Raw genomic sequence first — 19843 nt, 5'->3', positions numbered from 1 at the left:
TGCAATTCGCTAAATAGTTGACGAGCGGTTTCGAGAAATGTCTGTTTTATTTGTTTACGCATTTGTTAAATCTGAAGTAAACAAGACAAACATATTTCATCTAGCCTTTGTTGTATCCAACACGTTTAGTCCGATTGACTTTCTACATCAATAGAATAGCCTCCATGACAGCGCATGTCGTCTGCTAGAAAAATGTTCATAGTAATTTGTCGTCTGACAACACGCGTTGTTTGAGGCCCGTCCAGTAAAACCAGTTAAACGACGAATGTGGTGTTTATGAACTCAATACGTCGGCCATATATAGACAATATACCTACATAAAGTTTATAATGCACCGTGGGCAGTAGGTCGTTTAACCAGTCTTCTGAATAACTCGAGCCGACCAGATATTGTCAAGAGAGATTGTCACGTGGCCATCAGTTGCCCAATCATTAAGCTGCAAGCAGTCGGGCGGGCGGGACCAGTGGTATAATATATTCGCTGACTGCAGGTATCTACTCTTGCCGGTTGTGTCAAGCCGATAACAGTCTGTCAAGCAAGTGGTGGATTTCAATTTCATTCAGGGACAAGTTGCTACTCCTGCTTCTCCAAAATGTCGCATTCTTCGGTTACAGAGAAGAGAACGACGATAACTTCGTCATCCAGTAATTATAACGATGAACCATCGTCGACTGCTTACTACAAGTCGGATATTAAACCCCGTGCCACCACAATTCACCGTTCATCTTACTCCCCAGCCAGATCTGGATATACCCGTACCGTTGAGATGTCCTCGGGGTTCATGCCCTCTGCTGGCCCCGGGGGATACGCCAACATTTCGTCATCTGGGGTCAAGAATGTGCAAACTACCCGCCAGCGAGAAAAGAAGGATATGCGAGATTTGAACGAGAGGTTTGCTAATTACATTGAAAAGGTGAGATTTTTGGAAGCTCAAAACAAGAAACTAGCCTCCGAATTAGAAGAACTAAAATCAAAATGGGGAAAGGAAACAAGCGCCATCAAACAAATGTACGGTGCCGAGTTGGAGGAAGCACGGAAGTTGATTGATGATACAAATAAAGAGAAGTCCCGTCTGGAATTAAGAGTCAGTACTATAACTGAGCAACTGGATGACCTAATAAGACAGTGAGTACACCTTTAATTACACAGATATACCTGCTATTTATACTACTTATATGGTATACATATACATATTCATTCAGTCAAACTACACTATGTCACGTATGCTCATCATTGTGTCATACAACAGTCAGACGTTTAATGTTAAAACTGATGTTTGGTGACCCGGCGCATTACATCATCAATACTGTATAGGGTCATCCATGCATCAGTCATCAGAAATCGATCAAATAATATTTGACATGTTATGAAAAGTAAGTTATATGTACTTAAACTTTGATTAATACAGCTATATCAATTAGAAATGTTTCAAAATCACATAATTATACAAACCAAGCGAATTTAAAACATGAATTACATAATTTTAAATCTTGCTAACACCACTATAAATATGTGTGTGAATGAAATAAAATACAGATATTTTATCATTTATTTAAAAATACATTCAAAACAAAAGTGAAACAGAACAGTCTAGCTCTGTTAACTCATCAATTAATGAGAAGTGATACCTAGAAACAGTCAGCATACTCTGACTCGTACACGACAGATACCTTTCGTTAATTGGACCTGTAAAAATGGCCTTGGAATAAATTCCGGGCCAATGGTCACCATCTGTTGATAGCAGACACCAGACGCCTTGCTAAATTCTAAGAGAAAATATGGCGGTAGTCTACTTCCGATTTGATGAACACTGCCATGATAACAAAGTTAAGGAATCGGAACGTTAAAATACACTGCAAAAACTATACTACACAGACTTATTGATTTTTGAGACCCCGGGAAAAGGAATTGATTAGTCTATAAGAATTCCTGTAAGTTCGTGTTGGTCAATTACCTTGGCAAGAACCCCGTGATCTCATATTCCTGATATAAATAACTTATCTGATTGGTAGACTCCTTTTCTGGTCTCAAATTCCATGGATGATCTATTCCTGGTAGTAATTCATGATAACAATAAAATAAATCTTGATCATGACTGATATCGGACTAATAATCTTGTAGCAATCGATGTAAAAATAGATAGAAGTTGGCTAAATTGAAAAAATATATATATAAACTATTAGGTGGTACGGGCAAACCGTCATGACCTTTAAAAACACACAAGGAGTTATAAATTGGTTATATCACTACATTTTTGCAGTTCTATTAAACTCGACACAATATTCCCTATTAGAATATTGATTAAGGTCCTACATATATATGTGTATTCTATGGTGGCCCATGGTCGCAATAGCGTTTTTGGGGTTATTTTTTGTATTTCATTTAAAATCATAAAAAATAAAAGTAAAAAAAAAGAAACATTTTTTTTTCTTTTGTTTTACAAAATAAAAAAAAAATCTTTTTAAAATTTAAGAAAAAAAAAATCTTTTTAAATTAAAAAGAAAAAAAAAATCTTTTTCAATTAAAAAGAAAAAAAAATCTTTTTCAATTAAAAAGAAAAAAAAATCTTTTTAAAATTTAAGAAAAAAAAAAAAATCTTTTTAAAATAAATTAAATTAAAAAGAAAAAAAAAATCTTTTTAAATTAAAAAGAAAAAAAAATCTTTTTCAATTAAAAAGAAAAAAAAATCTTTTTAAAATTTAAGAAAAAAAAAAAATCTTTTTAAAATTTAAGAAAAAAAAAAAATCTTTTTAAAATAAAAAAAAATCTATATAAAAAAAATTAATAAAATATTTAAGATTAAAAAAATCTATAAAAAAAATAACATTTTAATTAAAAAAAAAAAAAAAAGTGAAATTGAAAAAATCAAAAAAAGAATTCTGCACGTGGTCCATCGTCGTAATAGTGTCTTGATTATCCAGACTCAGTATAAAATCGGCCTACGACAGCTATCATTCGACTCGAGTGACCAGAAATACCTCGTGGCCCATTGTTGCTATAGTGTCTCGATTATCCTATGTGGCATAACTCGAGCGACAAGAAACGAGTTTGTAGTTATCTCCCCTTCCGAAAGGAAAAGGGTAAACAGACATCAACACGTGAAACACAATTTTTCCACCCATGACGTCTATGGACTTGGATATATGTATTTATACATATGCAAGTCAATAGAAATGTATAATTAATATACTATAGAAGCCTAGCGTCATTTAGACTAGTTTATCCAGTCTAACTAGAACTAGGCCTACATACATAATGACGTTTGAAGTCATTGACTTAAATGACACCATTCGGCCTACTAGTAGTACTAGTGCGCAAGGCCTATTCTCCCCTCAAAAGGCTTATGTAATGTTTTTAAAACACTTGGTCTCCCTGAGGTCGAATTTCAAAAGTAGTTAACAACTACTAAGTAGCCGGGGGGGGGGGGGGAATGGTTAGCACGTGCGCGCTGTATCATAAAGCCTGTCATATCATAAAGCCCGTCATTGAGTCAACTGGCGTGATTTCGAATCCCCGGTTTTACGTGACAAGGAGTAGGGTGACCTGTCAAACATCGTGGGTCTGTCGTTCAGATTATCCTGTGTGGGATCTATGAAGAAACCAGTCTCTATAGTTACCTCACATCAAGGCACAAGTAATTTTAACTAAAATCTATTAAAATTAAATTTTAAGTTACAATCGATCTTCGTGAAACGCATAAATTTAAAATTTCACTTTGATTTTAAAATCTATGTTAGTGATTTTAGCTTCAGTTTTTGTGAAACCCCTGCTCTCCCTGAGGTCATCGCTAGTCCCCCGCTACGACCACAGGAACGGGTAAGAGGTGCGAAAGTGCGATGGCGGACAACATCAATTTCAAAGACAAAATAGAGCACGATAGCCTACGTGGATTTCGTCTGGGGCCTGTTTTACTAAGATAAAATTCAAATTTTAGTATTTGATTGGATAATAGATAATATTAGATTTATTTTAGTGCTTAGCTAATCAAAATTGAAGTATCTACAATTATGTTGACGTGAGATAACTACAGACTCGTTTCTTGTCGTTCGAGTTTATACGTTCTTCATAGATCCCACACATAATAATCGAGATACTACTGCAACAATGGGCCACAAAATGTTTCTGGTCGCTCTAGTCTAATGATAGCTGTATACTGGGTCTGGATACTCAAGACACTATTGCGACGATGAGCCACGTCAGGAATTATTTTTTATCTTTTCTTTTTCAATTCTTTTTTTTTTTCATTTAATTTTTTTTTTAATATTATTTCTTTTTTATTTTTTTTTAAATATATTTTATTATTTTTTTTTATATATATAGATTTTTTGTTTTCATTTTAAAATTTTTTTTTTTTTTTAAATTTTAAAAAGATTTTTTTTTTTTTAATTTTTTAAAAAGATTTTTTTTTTAAATTTTTTAGAAAGAGTTTTTTTTTAAATTTTAAAAGATTATTTTTTTTTATTTTGTAAAAAAAAAAAAAAATGTTTCTTTTTTTTTTTTTGTACTAATATTTTTATTATTTTAAATGAAATACCAAAAATAACCCAAAAAACGCTATTGCGACCATGGGCCACCATAGTATTCATTAACCACCTGTTCAAATTAATAATACTCATAAACTTGACATCTATACAAACTATAACCATTCATCTTTTTATTTGTCTATATAGCATATTTTTTTTGTATTGATATGTGCGTCAGGATGGAACTCATTTCTAGATTAGCCCTGCAAGTATTGAACCATTTCATAGTTGTAATCGAAATAACAATGATACAATGCCATGATGAATTAGATAGAACTCGCTGTACGAGACTAACAATAATACTATGCAAGTAATACCGAAGTTAACTTATGTTCTTGCTATAGTTTCACAATCAATTCAGATGCTAGATTTACCACTGTCTGTTTCCTAGCTGTACAGGCATATTATAAAGACAACCCAAAGTTGGCGACAAGGTCCTTTACAACGACGAAAAACATAAATATGCACATACTGCCACAATAAACCCGATACTCGAGATGAAAACCAAACTTTTAGCTACAATGATTTGACAAGGAACAACATCTCACTCTTCGATGCACCCAGGGACAAATAGCGTTCCTGTAAGACCAACCAGTCTCTTTTTCATGCATCACAACACCACACGAAGAGGAGTGTCCCAAACTGGCCAAACAAGAAGGTAACAATTTTAAAGACTGTTACTTAACAACCTCAAAGATTTACAGCTATCCTTCGCACCTGTGAAGTGTTTCAAATAAAATGAAATGGAGTTTAACGTCCTACTGTTCTGCTTCGAAGGAAGTGTAGGAGATGGATAATACGTGTGCGTTACAGTTACATTTTGGTTGAACTATTCCTGTACGACTAATGAGTATACATTTTTATTTAAATGCAGAAGCATTAAACGTTATCTGTATTTGACTAATGTTAACGTACTGTATAGATACTTATTACAATTCAGTGCACGTATATTATAGCTTTAATAAATAACCGTATAAATACCTGTATTCGTAAGTTGCTATACATTAATATGTTGTAATTAAACCGTTTATTGTAACAAAGGACCGGTAACAATTTATAACGTTTATGTTGTATTACATAACTAATTAATATCATATCATGTACTAAATAAGAATTCAGTGATTAACATTTCATACAGATAGGGCTCGTATTAACTATAGTTGGTATACACTGTGTAAAATCCATTTGATATCTAATAAACAAGCTTATGGTTCCGAATAAAGCATCAGGTGTTTCTACTACAGTTGACACTATATTCCATAAATTATACTATGCGTTAATAAATTTGTTAAAGAAAGCATTGCGGATCAACTACAAGACTACATAATCTATGATCGTACCAGTCTTCTTACAGACATTTGCACACTTCAGAGAGAGTTATAACATTATTCATACCACGGACAAATAATAAACCACCCTATTCATATTATTGGAAACGCAGTCACATCTGACACCATGGACCAATATATCATCCTGCATGGAATAAAACTTAAAACAAATGGTAATCCTTTCTGATTCTGATACAGTAGGGGGTTCAATTTCATTCAAAACTTATGAACTTCATATTGATACTTTTTGTCCACGGTGCTAAATGATCCACCTGTATCGAAGCACAGAAATGCGATATAACCTACATTTACTATTTCCAATCTTGAAACCTTGCATTAACAAAAGAACTGTAATGCCCATTTAATCCAAAACGATATGGACAGTAAAAGCGTGCGAGATATGTTATATTATAGCAACGAAATGAGTTATAAAGAAAACATCTATGACGTCTTTGAAAGGCCCCCCAGGCAAAATGGTTAGGCAAAGAAATGTAGTCACTCTTCTAGTCAAGTCATGTGAAAGTATATAACCAACAGCAGTAATGATAGAGATCTTTTGTTGATTGAAATATATAACTATATGAAGAAGGGAATAATGCCAGTGGATATTACCTACCGGGTCTTATGCCCTAGAAAACTATCAAGAAATTGCTTTTCGGAGAATTCATTGGTTATTCCCATAAAAGATGTGTACTGGTTTCTAGAAAGTGACCCTGAACTTTGAAGGGAAGACATTCTATTTCTGCTGTATAGTAGTTACTTGACCTAAGCTAATTTTGTTTATTTATGCGAATATTGCAACTTTCTGTATTCAGGATGGCCATATAGTTTATTAATACCTGCTGTGACCTATTTATGATGTCACCATGTCTCCATATTAGTATAAGCACCCGACTTACTGTACTGAATGTGGTTAGCATTTGTCAAATAGAAATACACAATTGACTGTACATATATATATATATATATATACACACCTACACACCTGAGTTTTTTAACTACGTAATATTCAGACTATATATTCTGGAAAATTCCTTAATGACGTATTCAAATACATACTAGGTTTTTCGTTTTACTATAAATGGCGTCAAGCATGGTATAATTTATTTTACGGTATATATTTAATTATTTGCATACGGTTCATTCAATACGTCTTGACCTACATGAAACCTATGTTTATCATAAGATATACTTCTAATGCAGAAACACACCCTTCTGGATAAACGAGTCACAATCTATTTACAATATAGTACCCGCGAGCAGGAGACATTGGTATAGAGGATACCTGTATTGTGAAACGGGCTTTACAAAAGAGACTATTATGATTCCCTTTGAAACGACTTGACCTCGTGAAACTAAAGTATGCGAGTTGGTTTGTCTGTAGCGTTTCACAGGCGAACAGTACACCGTATATAACCCACCTTCTCAATAGACAATGTATTGTTATTATTCAATCAGTATGTAACAGATGTGTTTGAAATATTGGATGATATGAATAAATTCATTACATATTTATGTATATTTATAGTAATAGTGTGCTACGAGCTCGACCATTCAACAATGGATACGTGAATAACAATCTTAGTTTTCACTTGAACATAAAATAAGAAAACTTAGTTTCCCTTCAAAGAAATTGATCAGGTCACGAAATAACTGAATTTACTGTCAACTTTGTGTGCCAATCTAATTCCACTAACGCCCAATTCCCTATTCGCATGTCCAGTTATCGTTTGGCTGTCTGCGATCAAGTGTTGTAAACAGAATACGTTTACACTGTATCATAACACAATACTCGTCACTATAGCGAACTGGGCGATATTTTCGAATTATCATATTTAAACCTTGAATATTCGACATTTAACACTCCCTTTTGTCAGCTCCAGTTCGCCATAAAGTAGAACCTTTTTGCACTTTAAAATTTATAGCATGTGTCTGATGACTTCATACTAAATTATATATGCAACACGATATGTGCGTACCTACGTGTATGATAAACTGCAATCAATAACGAACGCATCTTCTATTGTCTATGACTCATTTCATATTCTCTTGAACAACGATATTTTATTTCCAGCGCGAATTAAACCCAACGTGACTTGATAAAATATGGATGCTTGAATCTCTTCCATATGCTCATGGTACACTATGGTCCATTAAGCACAGCAAGAATAAAGAAGTTACTGTCCCTTTTGTAAACTGCTTGTATTTTTACTCACTGCCATTCTCTGGGAGACAATCTGTTTAAATTAATTAGATATTCATTTCATTCTGACTGGGATATATCGTTTTTCTTACCAGTTATCTTTGAAGTCTTTTTTGGACCACCACGATGTTTTAAGATTATTATTGCAAACAGGAATGCATCTTTTCATTGATGAAAGAAGGGGCCAAGTCGGGTTAGCTCTGTTTAACAAAATGATTTTAGACCTTATTGAAACAAAATAAACCTAGAAAATAACGACAATATTATCTGGGGTTTTTTTTATTAGACTTTCTGGCAGTTGCAATTGAAGCCTGGTGTTTTATTAATATTTCGGTATTACTTTTGAACCCTTGAAACCCATAATGAACCCATTGCATAAGATAAGATAGGATTTTATCGCGTCAATACACCCATTAAGAGAAGCATGTATTATTATTATTAAAATATAGTTGTTTCTCTCGTTGCATTTGCGATAGCTAGTATTAAAGTTGTGCATAGACCCCGAGGCCAATTGAATCATACATTATATAGACGATCTTGGAAAACGCCGTATATGCAATTAACAGCACATTGCACGCCGTATGTTTCATAAACCCAGTCGGTGCAGATCATTCCATTTTTGCCAATACTAATTAATGTTAACCAATATGTGTGACAAATTGGATAATGTTTAAAATTTATTTCACAGATTCATACAATTATATATTAATCTGTTTACCATTTGTTAATGTTCACACTCATCTAATTACCTATATAGCAATTCACATAAAAACCCTAGTTTGCAAAATACAATTCATTTATTTGCTATGTGGACCAATTACTTGTAGTTGTTAGATATAGGTGCGACAACAAAAGTTCCCTTTGTGTAACTGTTATGCAAATTTGGCCGCTTTTGAAAAGATAATGTACATATTTTAAGACCAAGTCATTGATGGTACGGTAAATACGGGCTTGGTATGAATATTTCTGTTAACAAAACAGTTTTGTTACTTATATAAAGAATACGTAGTGTATAGTAACGAATGTCTTATAATATCTCATAAACAATGTCTATTTATGCATATGATTAATATCGGGCTGTTAAAGCGTTTTCATGGTCTACTGGATAATATAAGTAACAAATCATGCTGTTAAGACTTGAATTAAGATATTATATTACATTACAGCAGTATTGCTTTGTTCATATTTGTAATTTGTATTGAAATGGGGCCGAGAAGCATACCCCACCCCCTCAACGGGATTATTTAAATGAATACAATAAGACAATTTTCTATCTTTAACTTATCTCTAGAGGCAAACGATTGTTTTAACCTAGGAGTCACGGTGCCTCAGTGAGTAAGGTGCTGGCTCGCTAACCATGAGGTATCCGCTTCGCTCCCGGCAAATTTCATTTCTTTTCTGCGAAATGTATGATAATCCATTTGAAATTGTATCTCGTGTGTAAGTAATAATATATTCTATTTCAAGGGTGTGCAACATAAATATATTTTAGTTTGTAAGTGTAACACCTACATAAAAATTTTCCGCCCCAACTCCTACTTTTTTAACAAAGTTGATTATCTGGTGCTTGCTGACATGACTACATAAGATTAGATCTTATGATATTTATACTACAAGTATATAACTTTAAAAAAAACTTGTACACCTTTCATGTATATCTAAGCTATATGTATACAGTTGATCTGATTAATATATAATCCAGTTTTTCCTGCTCAAATCTCAAAGGCTCTTGTCCTTCCACATACCTCAGATGTTTTGAAAGAGAGACGAAATCCTAGTACAATCATGTGATAAGTTGGATAGAGTACTTATATGGAGATATGTATATATGTGTATATATTATAGCGTGGCGAGAGTGTGAAATCTATGTTCAATGACATTTCAAGGTTTAAGGTGACACTCTCACGGCTATATTATTTATAAAATGACAGCTCCTCCCTCGATGAGATCTGTTAGAATGCTGATACTGGCGGTCTAAACCGTTGCGATGCGGATCTTTGCCTGACTTCATTTTGTTGAGCATTTTGATCCCGTGATTATACACTATCTCTCCCTTATCTGCAGTGCCATAAATAATCGATCTTGCGTTGGCATGGACCAGATAGCTTCGTAGAGCCCCAACATGCCAAAGTTGAATAGAGTTTAAAACATATTCAAATTGATCAGTTCTAAATTAAGTTACGGCTATTTAAAGTTTACATTTGTTTCTGTTGATTTTACACTGTCATCTTTATGTGTCTGACATATCATATCTTATTATTATTATACTAATATTTGTGACTGTCGTTTGTCTGTCTGTCTGTTTGTCTGTCTGTTCGGGGTTGGCGGCTACACTAGGTCTGCCCCGACTCTGAAATTTGGGGTATAGAGGTAGCTCGGACCGGGGAGTAACATAGGCCAGGTGGCGTTAGTCTACCACTTTCGGTTTCGGGGTTATGACCCCCGAGCGAAGTCGGGCATTCTGCTAGTATTATTATAAAGTAATAATAAGTCTGCTATATTTTTGGTATTAATGTAAACTACCCAGCTTTTTGTTTCTTTAAATTGTAGACTTCTTATTCATGAACTTTATTTAAAACTTAAACACATTAATTACACTAATGTATATTGGTATGTATTTACAGCAGTCCAATATATATTAACTGTTTTTGTTAAATAGCGTGAGAATTGTATTATTATATTTAACATAATAGTTGAATGACAGGTGAGTTTGACATACATTCATTGTTGATATTGACACATCTGTTGTATAAAATATTTTACCTACATGTAAGCTAACGGACATTAATATATTGATTTGTGAAGTAACTACTATTATTAAACTCAAAAAGTCTTTAATAAGCAGTAACAATGATATCATGCCACATGTATTGTAATATAAACGTACACATTTATTTCAATACATTATGAATACGCTTTAATAATTTCATTTAATTCATAACCAACCCCATGGCAGGAGCTACACGTTACAATGTACTTAGTTATTAAGTAAAGAGCTGGTCACTCTAAGTATACTATAAATAATATAATAATTCAAAAATAGATAATAAAAAATGGATATATTGAATATACCAAAGTGCTTTATTATGAACGAAGTTATGAGTGTTTGAAGTTTTGATAAGAAATAGCCGATTGTCAAGTTCCATGACAAGTGGATGGTATAAAGGATGTCTAGAGAGTTGTTTATGGGGTTGCAATGTGACTAAAGTCTTAATAATAATAATTTATATAACATTTGAAGCTAGAAAAAATATATAATACATCTATAAGAACATGTATTTATATATATTTAATATAAAAGTATATATATATATCGCCTATTCTGTCGGCGGTTGTATACACCTTTTGATAAATCCATAACGTGTGTGGGGAGCCACGGTGGCTAAGTGGGTAAGAAGTTGGCTCGCTATCCTGGAGGTCGAGTGTTCGATCACTGCATTGGCCGAGAAAGTTCATCCAGATTTTCCGGCGTAGCTCTTCTTGTCAGTGATGCAAGACGGAGGGCCTGACAAGGACATTTGTCTAGTCGTTCAGATGGGAAAAAAACCGAGCTCCCGTGTACACATTGGCGTGCACGTAAAAGATCCTTGACAGTTGGAATTCGATTTAAGAGTAGGTCGTAGTGCCACTGTCCGGGCAAAATTTCCCTCATATCACACTGTATGGCGTATGCCCGTCTTCATAAGCCCAGTTCGGAGCACTAGGACGTTAAACTCCATTTCATTTTATGCCCATAACGTGTGTGACTAAAACTCAACTTTATTTGAATCTGGAATATATTATGGCGGATGTAGACGCCAACACTAAAACTTTAACGTGTGATTAAATGAAAGTGTTTGTATTTAAAGGTTTTAATGCCAGGGTTCAAAATGTATTTTCTATGCATTAACGTATTTAACGACAACCTCTCTCCCTGTCTACTGTATTCGATATAATAATAGATTTAGATATGAGTGAATGTATTTAACGGTTCACTGATCTGGGAATAATAATAGGACACGCATCACTGAGCAGTACAATAAAATAGAATAAGGTCAGATACGAAATCAGCTGTACTGTGTAAATTTTTACACTATTTAGACTACTGAATGGTTTAATAGAAGCTAACCGAATTATCGTCAGTGTAATGATTAGTATTAAACATACATTATGCAAGAGCTAAATCTGCCTATTGCAGGTCTTTCGTTAGGCCTTAAATGTTATATAAAGTATTAATTTGATGGGCACGATTTTAAATAGATTTGAATCCGATCTGCGATTCAACGACTGTTCATGATTAACCGTAGAAATGGATAATCGAGACTTTGTATACTATCGTAATAACGGTAACAATGACAACCGAGGCTGCAATGTTTTTGAAATTCGGTTTTCTCAGCTCAGAGTTAAGTAATTTGACTGAAATTTTCAACATATTCTCTTTACGTTACCTGTTTTTTTTAACTATTGTAGCGAGAACTGTCATCTCTTTATCTGATCTTACCTAATCCCCCTTACATAATTAGTTAATACACGAACAGGCATGCCAACTTGCTTTGTATTGACTGATTTATAAGACATGGTATATGTTTGTAAATCTCTAATCGCTTCAACAACATCCCCATAGTTTCCTAAGCAATGCAACAAAGCCTGTTCAGTAATGAAATGAGGTTTAAAATCCTACTTGGCTGCCCCATCTGGGCTAATGACGGGTACATGTATTCACTTAGCCACTGAGTCTCCCAGCTTCCGGCTTCAGGCTATTCAGTAGCACATAGACAGAATATACCATTCATTAAGTACAGTTCGTTACAATACAGAGGGGAATGGTCACAGTGGTGGGACTAAATTTTAAATTAAATGCCAAATGAAATAAAGTGTTGCAGGTGTGCCGGAAGAGGTTTGCACACCTTGATGGGGCACGGCACACGTTTTCCGGGCAGAATCTGGTCTAAGACTTTGGTTTGTGTCTGGTTGATGTACATATTCAAAACGGCGTTTTGAAGCTTTCGCCCAATTCCATACACAGCAAGATGCATAATAATGAAGACACTTAATAAAAGTCCAATACCAAAGTTAATTGTTTGAACCTCGCACACTCTACAATGTTAATAAGTTGAACGCACGAAGGGATTTACCACAGATCGAAGGGCGTGTGGTCGACACGCTATTACTAGGCAACAAGTCCTATTGAATAATGCTCGGGCTTTCTGAGTCACGGTTTCCGATGCAAATTGCTGAATCAGCGCAAAAAGAAATCCCGTTGATTGGTGTATAGAATTGCATGTCGTGTTCTCATTAGATATCAGCTAGAATTACCAGGATAAATTTGTCGATGTTTTACTGTGAATCTAATAGTCTTGGGCGCAGCTTATGCTTCAATCGATCTTGCCGGAATCGATTTAATACATTTCGCTATCTGACTGGTACCATTGGTTTTTTTCCAAAGCTAAATTTCCAACTTACCTTTCATTTTGTTGAACATTTTTACTTGATAGGATTCAATTCTTAATTCTTACAACGACCTGTTCCGATTGGTTTATTTTGCCTTAAGTTTTTAACTAGGTCTATTCAGATCATCCACATTTATTGCGAATACGCCCGGACAAAACCATATTTTCCTGTTTATAAGGCAAATACACTATGTGCATATATTAAACGTAATTGCATCTTCAGTAATTACAGAGATAAATGCATACATGGATCCGATTTCGTATTTGCAACGGTTTGATCACGTTCTAGATACAAGGGGTTACTGATTATAACCGTTCCATTACTCAAGATCTTATTTGTCTGCAAAAATATTCTTGTTGACAAAGAAATTCAATTGTTCCTTCCAGAACATAAAACACGTGGTTAATCTTATTGGAGTTTTCTGAAATCCATTTTTTAAATTAGAATACTGTGTGGAATTTGTTTTAGGGAATTTGTGTAAAGCGTATAAGATAATGGTGTAAAGTAGAATTGAAGCTGACATTATCGATTTTATTCTGGGAAAGAAAGTATATTGACTTTTTGGTGAAAATGTCACGGTGACGGTGACAATCGGATCTTTCTTAATTTTGAGCTATGTTTACATCAGCACCGTTCCTGATGTCTGATAGCAGAAACTGTCGGAACAGTTTGATTTGCGACATGTAATGGTTAGATAAGCCTCCAGTTGTACCAAAACGAGTGAAGGATGGAGATTAGTGAAACGTCAATTGATTTACTTTATTGAGAGTGAAACTGACAATTATTTTTTTTTATTGAACGGTGTTTAATATCGCCATTGGGAAAAGTTTAAATGATTATTTTAGATTCGTTTTTCATAATACTAAAACAGTCGATAGTTATAATTGTATAAATTCGCAATCGGTTATCGGGAACTCTTGTGGGACAATTCTAAATGATATATATTATTCCTCGGTATTGATGATTAGGGAAACGGGAATAATTGTATGTTATTGAACTATTATTCATTATCACCATCGTTCTACTATTTACCGACATTTATATCAATTCATACTGGAGTATTATTAAAATTAATTACCCTCGCAATTTGTGTGTAATCTAATGACCGAACTCACAGTCTCTGAAAGCATTATGTGTGCTCTAGTTTCTGTAATAAGTTTATAATATCAGTAAAACTTTAATGACACAAATCAGTAAAACTTTAATGACACAAATCAGTAAAACTTTAATGACACAAATCAGTAAAACTTTAATGACAAAAATCAGTTAAACGTTTGATAAAATCAGACGTTGCATTCAAAATCAATTAAATATTTCATGATAGCCAAAAATGGCATCAGATTAGAATTATAATTGTAAAATTAACACCTAATCTAACAAATCAATCTGATACTTGATGGATTGGATATGTATCTGTATAACAAAGGTACAATCGATCATCAACTATAGCCAAGCAGACAAACTCAGCTGCTAATTTCACTCCCCGCAAAATATCCCCTTTTCTTACTATAACGGGAGTAGCTACATATAAATTTGCATGTATCGCAATTGGGGGGTTTTATAGTATAAAACGATTTTTTTATACTAACTTCAATGGGTATAGTATATTGAATCAACTGATTGATCTAAATTTTGTCTATTTTGGTGTGAAATATTAGTAGAACAAACGTAGATCTCATATCGTCGCGAACTATTTAAGTGGGCTGTTATATAAATAGCCGATGGCGATAACTGATCTAGTCTGGACAGTTTACCATCAGATGACCAATCTACACCTGAATGGAGTCGTTTAGTGCAAAGAGATTTAAGCAATGCATGTTGATCAATGTTCTGCAAATGGCGACACTTTATAGTGTAAAAAATGCTTTTTTGCAACTGCTGGTGTATCAGTCCGAAAGTACTGATTTTTCATAAACATTTTTTTTTATTTATACTTAATACTCTTTCAGTCAGTGTTGCCTCTAAAGCCCTATGTCCTCGTTGCTAGAATAGGTTTGATATTCGTGCTTGGTTCGTGTATACCATTTAAGTTCCTTCTTCGTTCAAGATGAGGACCACCCCGACGTGTTTTGACCAGGATATCAGATGATATTGTTGCCTCAATTGTTATTATTAAGCGTCGACGTATTAAGGGTGTATTCTTCACTTTTTTTTCAAACTTGATATTTTCATAAAGCTTAAAGTGTATAATATTGAAGTAAGTAATCTTCCTTGCTAAAAATCTTTTAATGTTGACCAATGTATTGTGTCCCTTTAAGGGGGGTGTAATGGACAACTGAGCATGATAGATTATCTGTTATGCACATGTCACCTTAGTCAGACAATAATAAATCGTATTAACACTATAACAAGATCTCTAAGATTGCTTACCTTTCATGATTATATATGACCCCTGAACCAAAAAGTGATTGGCAGGTTACTTGATGGACTTGTCAGTCGTCACAGAAAGACTTCATTATATATTAGCATACTTTGCATACAATTGATACTACTGAATATTTTACGCTCTAAATTAATCAGCAATTTATTGGTCAATCAAATTATCTCTAGAGTTAATTGCTTATTACTGAAATGAAATGAGTTGAGATGGGGTTTAATTAACGTCTTAGGTTTCTGCGCCAAGTGGGCTAATGGAGACGGGTATAAACCATCATTTTTCTATGAGGGAAATTTTGCCCCGATAACCACGCCACAGCTGATTGGTTTCTGATTTCAAACTGTCGGAGCATCTTTAACGTTCTGCTATTCGTATGGACCTCCTTGCCGTGTTACCCCATCAACACGGCAAGGCACTATAAAGACTCTACCCTACTTTCTTGACTGTACTAATCATAAACGAGATATTTTTCTACCTTCATATATTATATTAGCCTTATATAACAAAATTGTTCAGTTTATAAATATAGAAAATTCCAGAAATAACCTCAGTCATAACGTTATATCAACAATAATTTGTCACTTTTATAGAGATAAGTCTGCACACTATTATAATTACAATCATTTATATTCCCAACACATTTATTTGTCGATTAGATTGAGAAGTTTCTGGATCTGTGCTTTATATTTAACAACGCCGAGTCAGATATCTGCTTGCGATATTATTTCTATTTATGATCTTGCGTTTTCTTGACTTCGCTTAAAGTTATATTTGTTGTAGTAATAAATTCACATTGACAATAATTGAAGGTCATGGCGGCACTGATCATTGTCGCGAGTTCGGTAATGTTTAAGTGATTACTGGTAATATTGAAGTGCGATATGTAATTGTCTTTTAGTATAGGAAGTATCGATGATTCAGGAGTAATTGAACTTCAGAATGCGGCAACTTGACTATGAACCATCATGTCAATTTATCATATTTCAGTATCAGCGGAAACACAATCCGTCACTATTACTGATTCTGTTTTTCTCTAGCAATGGACAGTCAGGTGTCGATGAACTAATGACATCCAATGAACTGACATCATCTTACATGACATAAAATAATGTCATACTGATATTAGTGGTGACAATATAGCATGACAATTTTAACACTAAGCTTAGTGTAGAGTTTCATACATTTACACACCAGACACGAACAGTGTCGGTAAGAAATGTCAATATATATGTGGGCGTGGTCTCTAACAACACTGGTATGTCAAGCGTACTTTATTAAAATACTTAACCCTAGAGAAAATGTCACCTTAATCTTTGATTATATTGTATTAATATCCCCTTTCTCGCGTACCTATGAGCAACGCCTTAACATTAACACCGGCAAAACCGACAAAAAGAGCATGACCCCCTTAATGTAGGTCAAATTAATGTTATGATTTGTTGTGATCTTTACATGTGATATTTTAAGTAAGAATTACATAAACTGTAATCGACAGATTAAGAAGATGTTCTGTTTTTTTACTTAAATCATGAACGTGATAACTTATGGTTATATTATGATTTGATCAACATAATAAAATTAACTTTTCCTTATGATTCAAATCAAATGGGTCATGTCCTACTTCATGTCCCACCTCGTTATATCAAACATAGTGTAAGTAGTGTAATAAGAAACGTGCCATTATATAAGTAATATTATCAGGTTTTTATTTACTATCCAAATAAATAGGCCCAAATCAAGAATTAAAATACCTAAAAGTTTATTTTCTTCAGTAGTATAGTGATACAGACCGATCGATTATAATTAATCAATATTATTTTTAAAAAGAAAAAAAAACACATACCACCACAGAACGGAAATTGTATTCATAAGTGTACTGCTCTCGGTGTATTTCTGCGGAATCTGTCAACTTCCGCTACCGGGTAATACAACTAACAGCTTTAAAGGGAATCACGAAATGAATATCGATGACCAAAAAATTTACTTCCCGGCTTATCACATATCTCATGGATACGGTTTCATTAATTCATTTTTACCCAATATTACGCACAATGAAAGTGTGAAGAACCAACACATTGCAACACTATAGATGAAAGGAGATTCATGTTGGATGGCCTGACTGGAAAAATATCTGTAACTTACTGCATTAAATCGCACAAGCATGTAATATTGAGCAAATTCTTGATGAGAAATATTATAGCATTAATTCGAAAGAAGAACCACCCGCATTTAAATTTAAGTCAGAAATATCGAAGAAACATCTGTAAATTTTATAGGCACCCAATCAATCTGAGCAATCCTAAAATGCGCAACAATATAAAATACTGCTGAACAAACAATTGAAGTGGGGTTTAAGTTGAGTTAATCCCATTATATACAGAATACAAGAATAACGTATTAGTCTAACATTAACCCTCCGCTATAAAAGTCACTACAAGTCAACGATCTATGTGGTTCTTAAATGGCCATTCATAATAACTTTATCCGATAGCTTGTTTGGACACGTTCTAACCTACGTGAATAAAATTGAAGACCTCGCCTGAATACCCCTATACTTGGTCATAAACAACTATCTCTCGATATATATTACTATAATAAACATTTTGCCTCGTCAACAGTTTTTTTGCGTCGCTGATTTTATTAAACAAATTTATACATATCTACTCAAGCAGTTACTAGCAAGATTTAAAGAGAAACTTCAGGGTATTTTTGTATCACGTAACTCCACTGTCATATCTTTCGTTGCCCTTAGAATTTCTTGGTTTAACGTGTTCTGCACCGAGTGGGCTAATGAAGACGGACAATGGTTCTTTTACGTGCACGCCCACGTGTACACGGGACCTAGAGTTTTCGTTCCATCCGCATGACTAGACACTGTTCCTTGTCAGGCCCTCCGTCCTACATCACTGACAAGAGAAATCACCCTGGAAACGTCCTCGGCTGACTCCTGGATCGAACCCCGTACATTCTGGTTAGTGAGCCAGCGATTTTACTCCCTGATCCACTGTGGTTCCCGATAGTAAATCAATGTAAAGCGATATATAATGTGATATCTTCAACTCAATAATGTGACACCCATTCTATTCCCGTTTATTGTAGGTAATCATTGTAGAAACTAATCTAGTTACAAGTGTTATAAAAGTATTATGACATTAGACATTCATCATTTCACTTCTTCAGAGATCATTAATAAAATATAAGTAGGGTTGAACCCTCTATTTCCTGTAATTATATATATTACACCACCTTTGTCAAACTTAGATCAACGCCATATTCTATTTTTGCTTTTCCGCTATTTAATTATTTTGTCAATTACTTGTGTAGACTAATGCATATATGACCTAGACTAAAATACTAACTTAGGAAACATGAGTATGACATTGAGGTTCAATATAAATTTAACCGAGGACCTCCAGTGTCACTACAAATACGCATGCAGTAAGTCGATGTCAAATACATTATTGGATGCCAATGGTGCAAAGCTCTGACGACGTCATGGTGGTTCAGTGGGTTAGACGCTCGTATACTAACAAGGGGAACCTAGGTTTCCCATTGTCAGTGTTGCAGTACGGAGGGCCTGGTAATGAACAGTATCTAGTGGGTAGGACGGTACGAAACACCGAGGTCCAGTAAAGAGAACAGATGACATTTGAAATTCAATTGCCTCATTACAGATGGTATAACGTATGTACGTCTTCACTGTCCCCGTAGCAAAAAAGTAGGACGTTAAACCACATTTCATAAAATCTTTCATGCACAACTTTGACAAGTCTGATGTTAATAGGGAATGATATTTGGAATATTTTTGCATTTACAATTACATGTACATCATGAATGGTGCAGTTCAAAGACCCCATGTCTAATAAAATTAATAAAGTAGAAACGCCAGGACAAAATATGCTTTTATCAAAGCACCGCGTTTGAAAGCACAAATAACGTAATCCGATGAAACTACTGATCAGATCAATCCAACATCCCATAA

General features: G+C 34.2%; 1 protein-coding gene across 10 annotated transcripts in view; it reads left to right on the top strand.

Moving 5' to 3' along the window:
* The first annotated feature begins 323 nt into the window (after positions 1-323).
* Positions 324-19843, top strand: part of LOC126829675 (60 kDa neurofilament protein) — a 41292-nt gene continuing 21772 nt past the window's right edge. For 2 of the 10 annotated variants that reach the window (XR_008786210.1, XM_050559749.2), the window contains exon 1: positions 324-1125. Coding sequence is in view for 9 of the 10 variants with exons in the window: in XM_050559749.2 (XP_050415706.1) it covers positions 593-1125 (533 nt within the window). In the remaining variant the exon portion in view is untranslated. The remainder of the gene's footprint in view (positions 1126-19843) is intronic. The other 8 variants (XM_050559705.2, XM_050559716.2, XM_056099155.1 and 5 more) reach the window with 7 other exon arrangements.

Source organism: Patella vulgata, chromosome 1 (assembly GCF_932274485.2).
Source record: "Patella vulgata chromosome 1, xgPatVulg1.2, whole genome shotgun sequence".
Lineage (NCBI taxonomy): Eukaryota > Metazoa > Mollusca > Gastropoda > Patellidae > Patella > Patella vulgata.
This window is presented reverse-complemented; position numbering and strand designations above follow the sequence as displayed.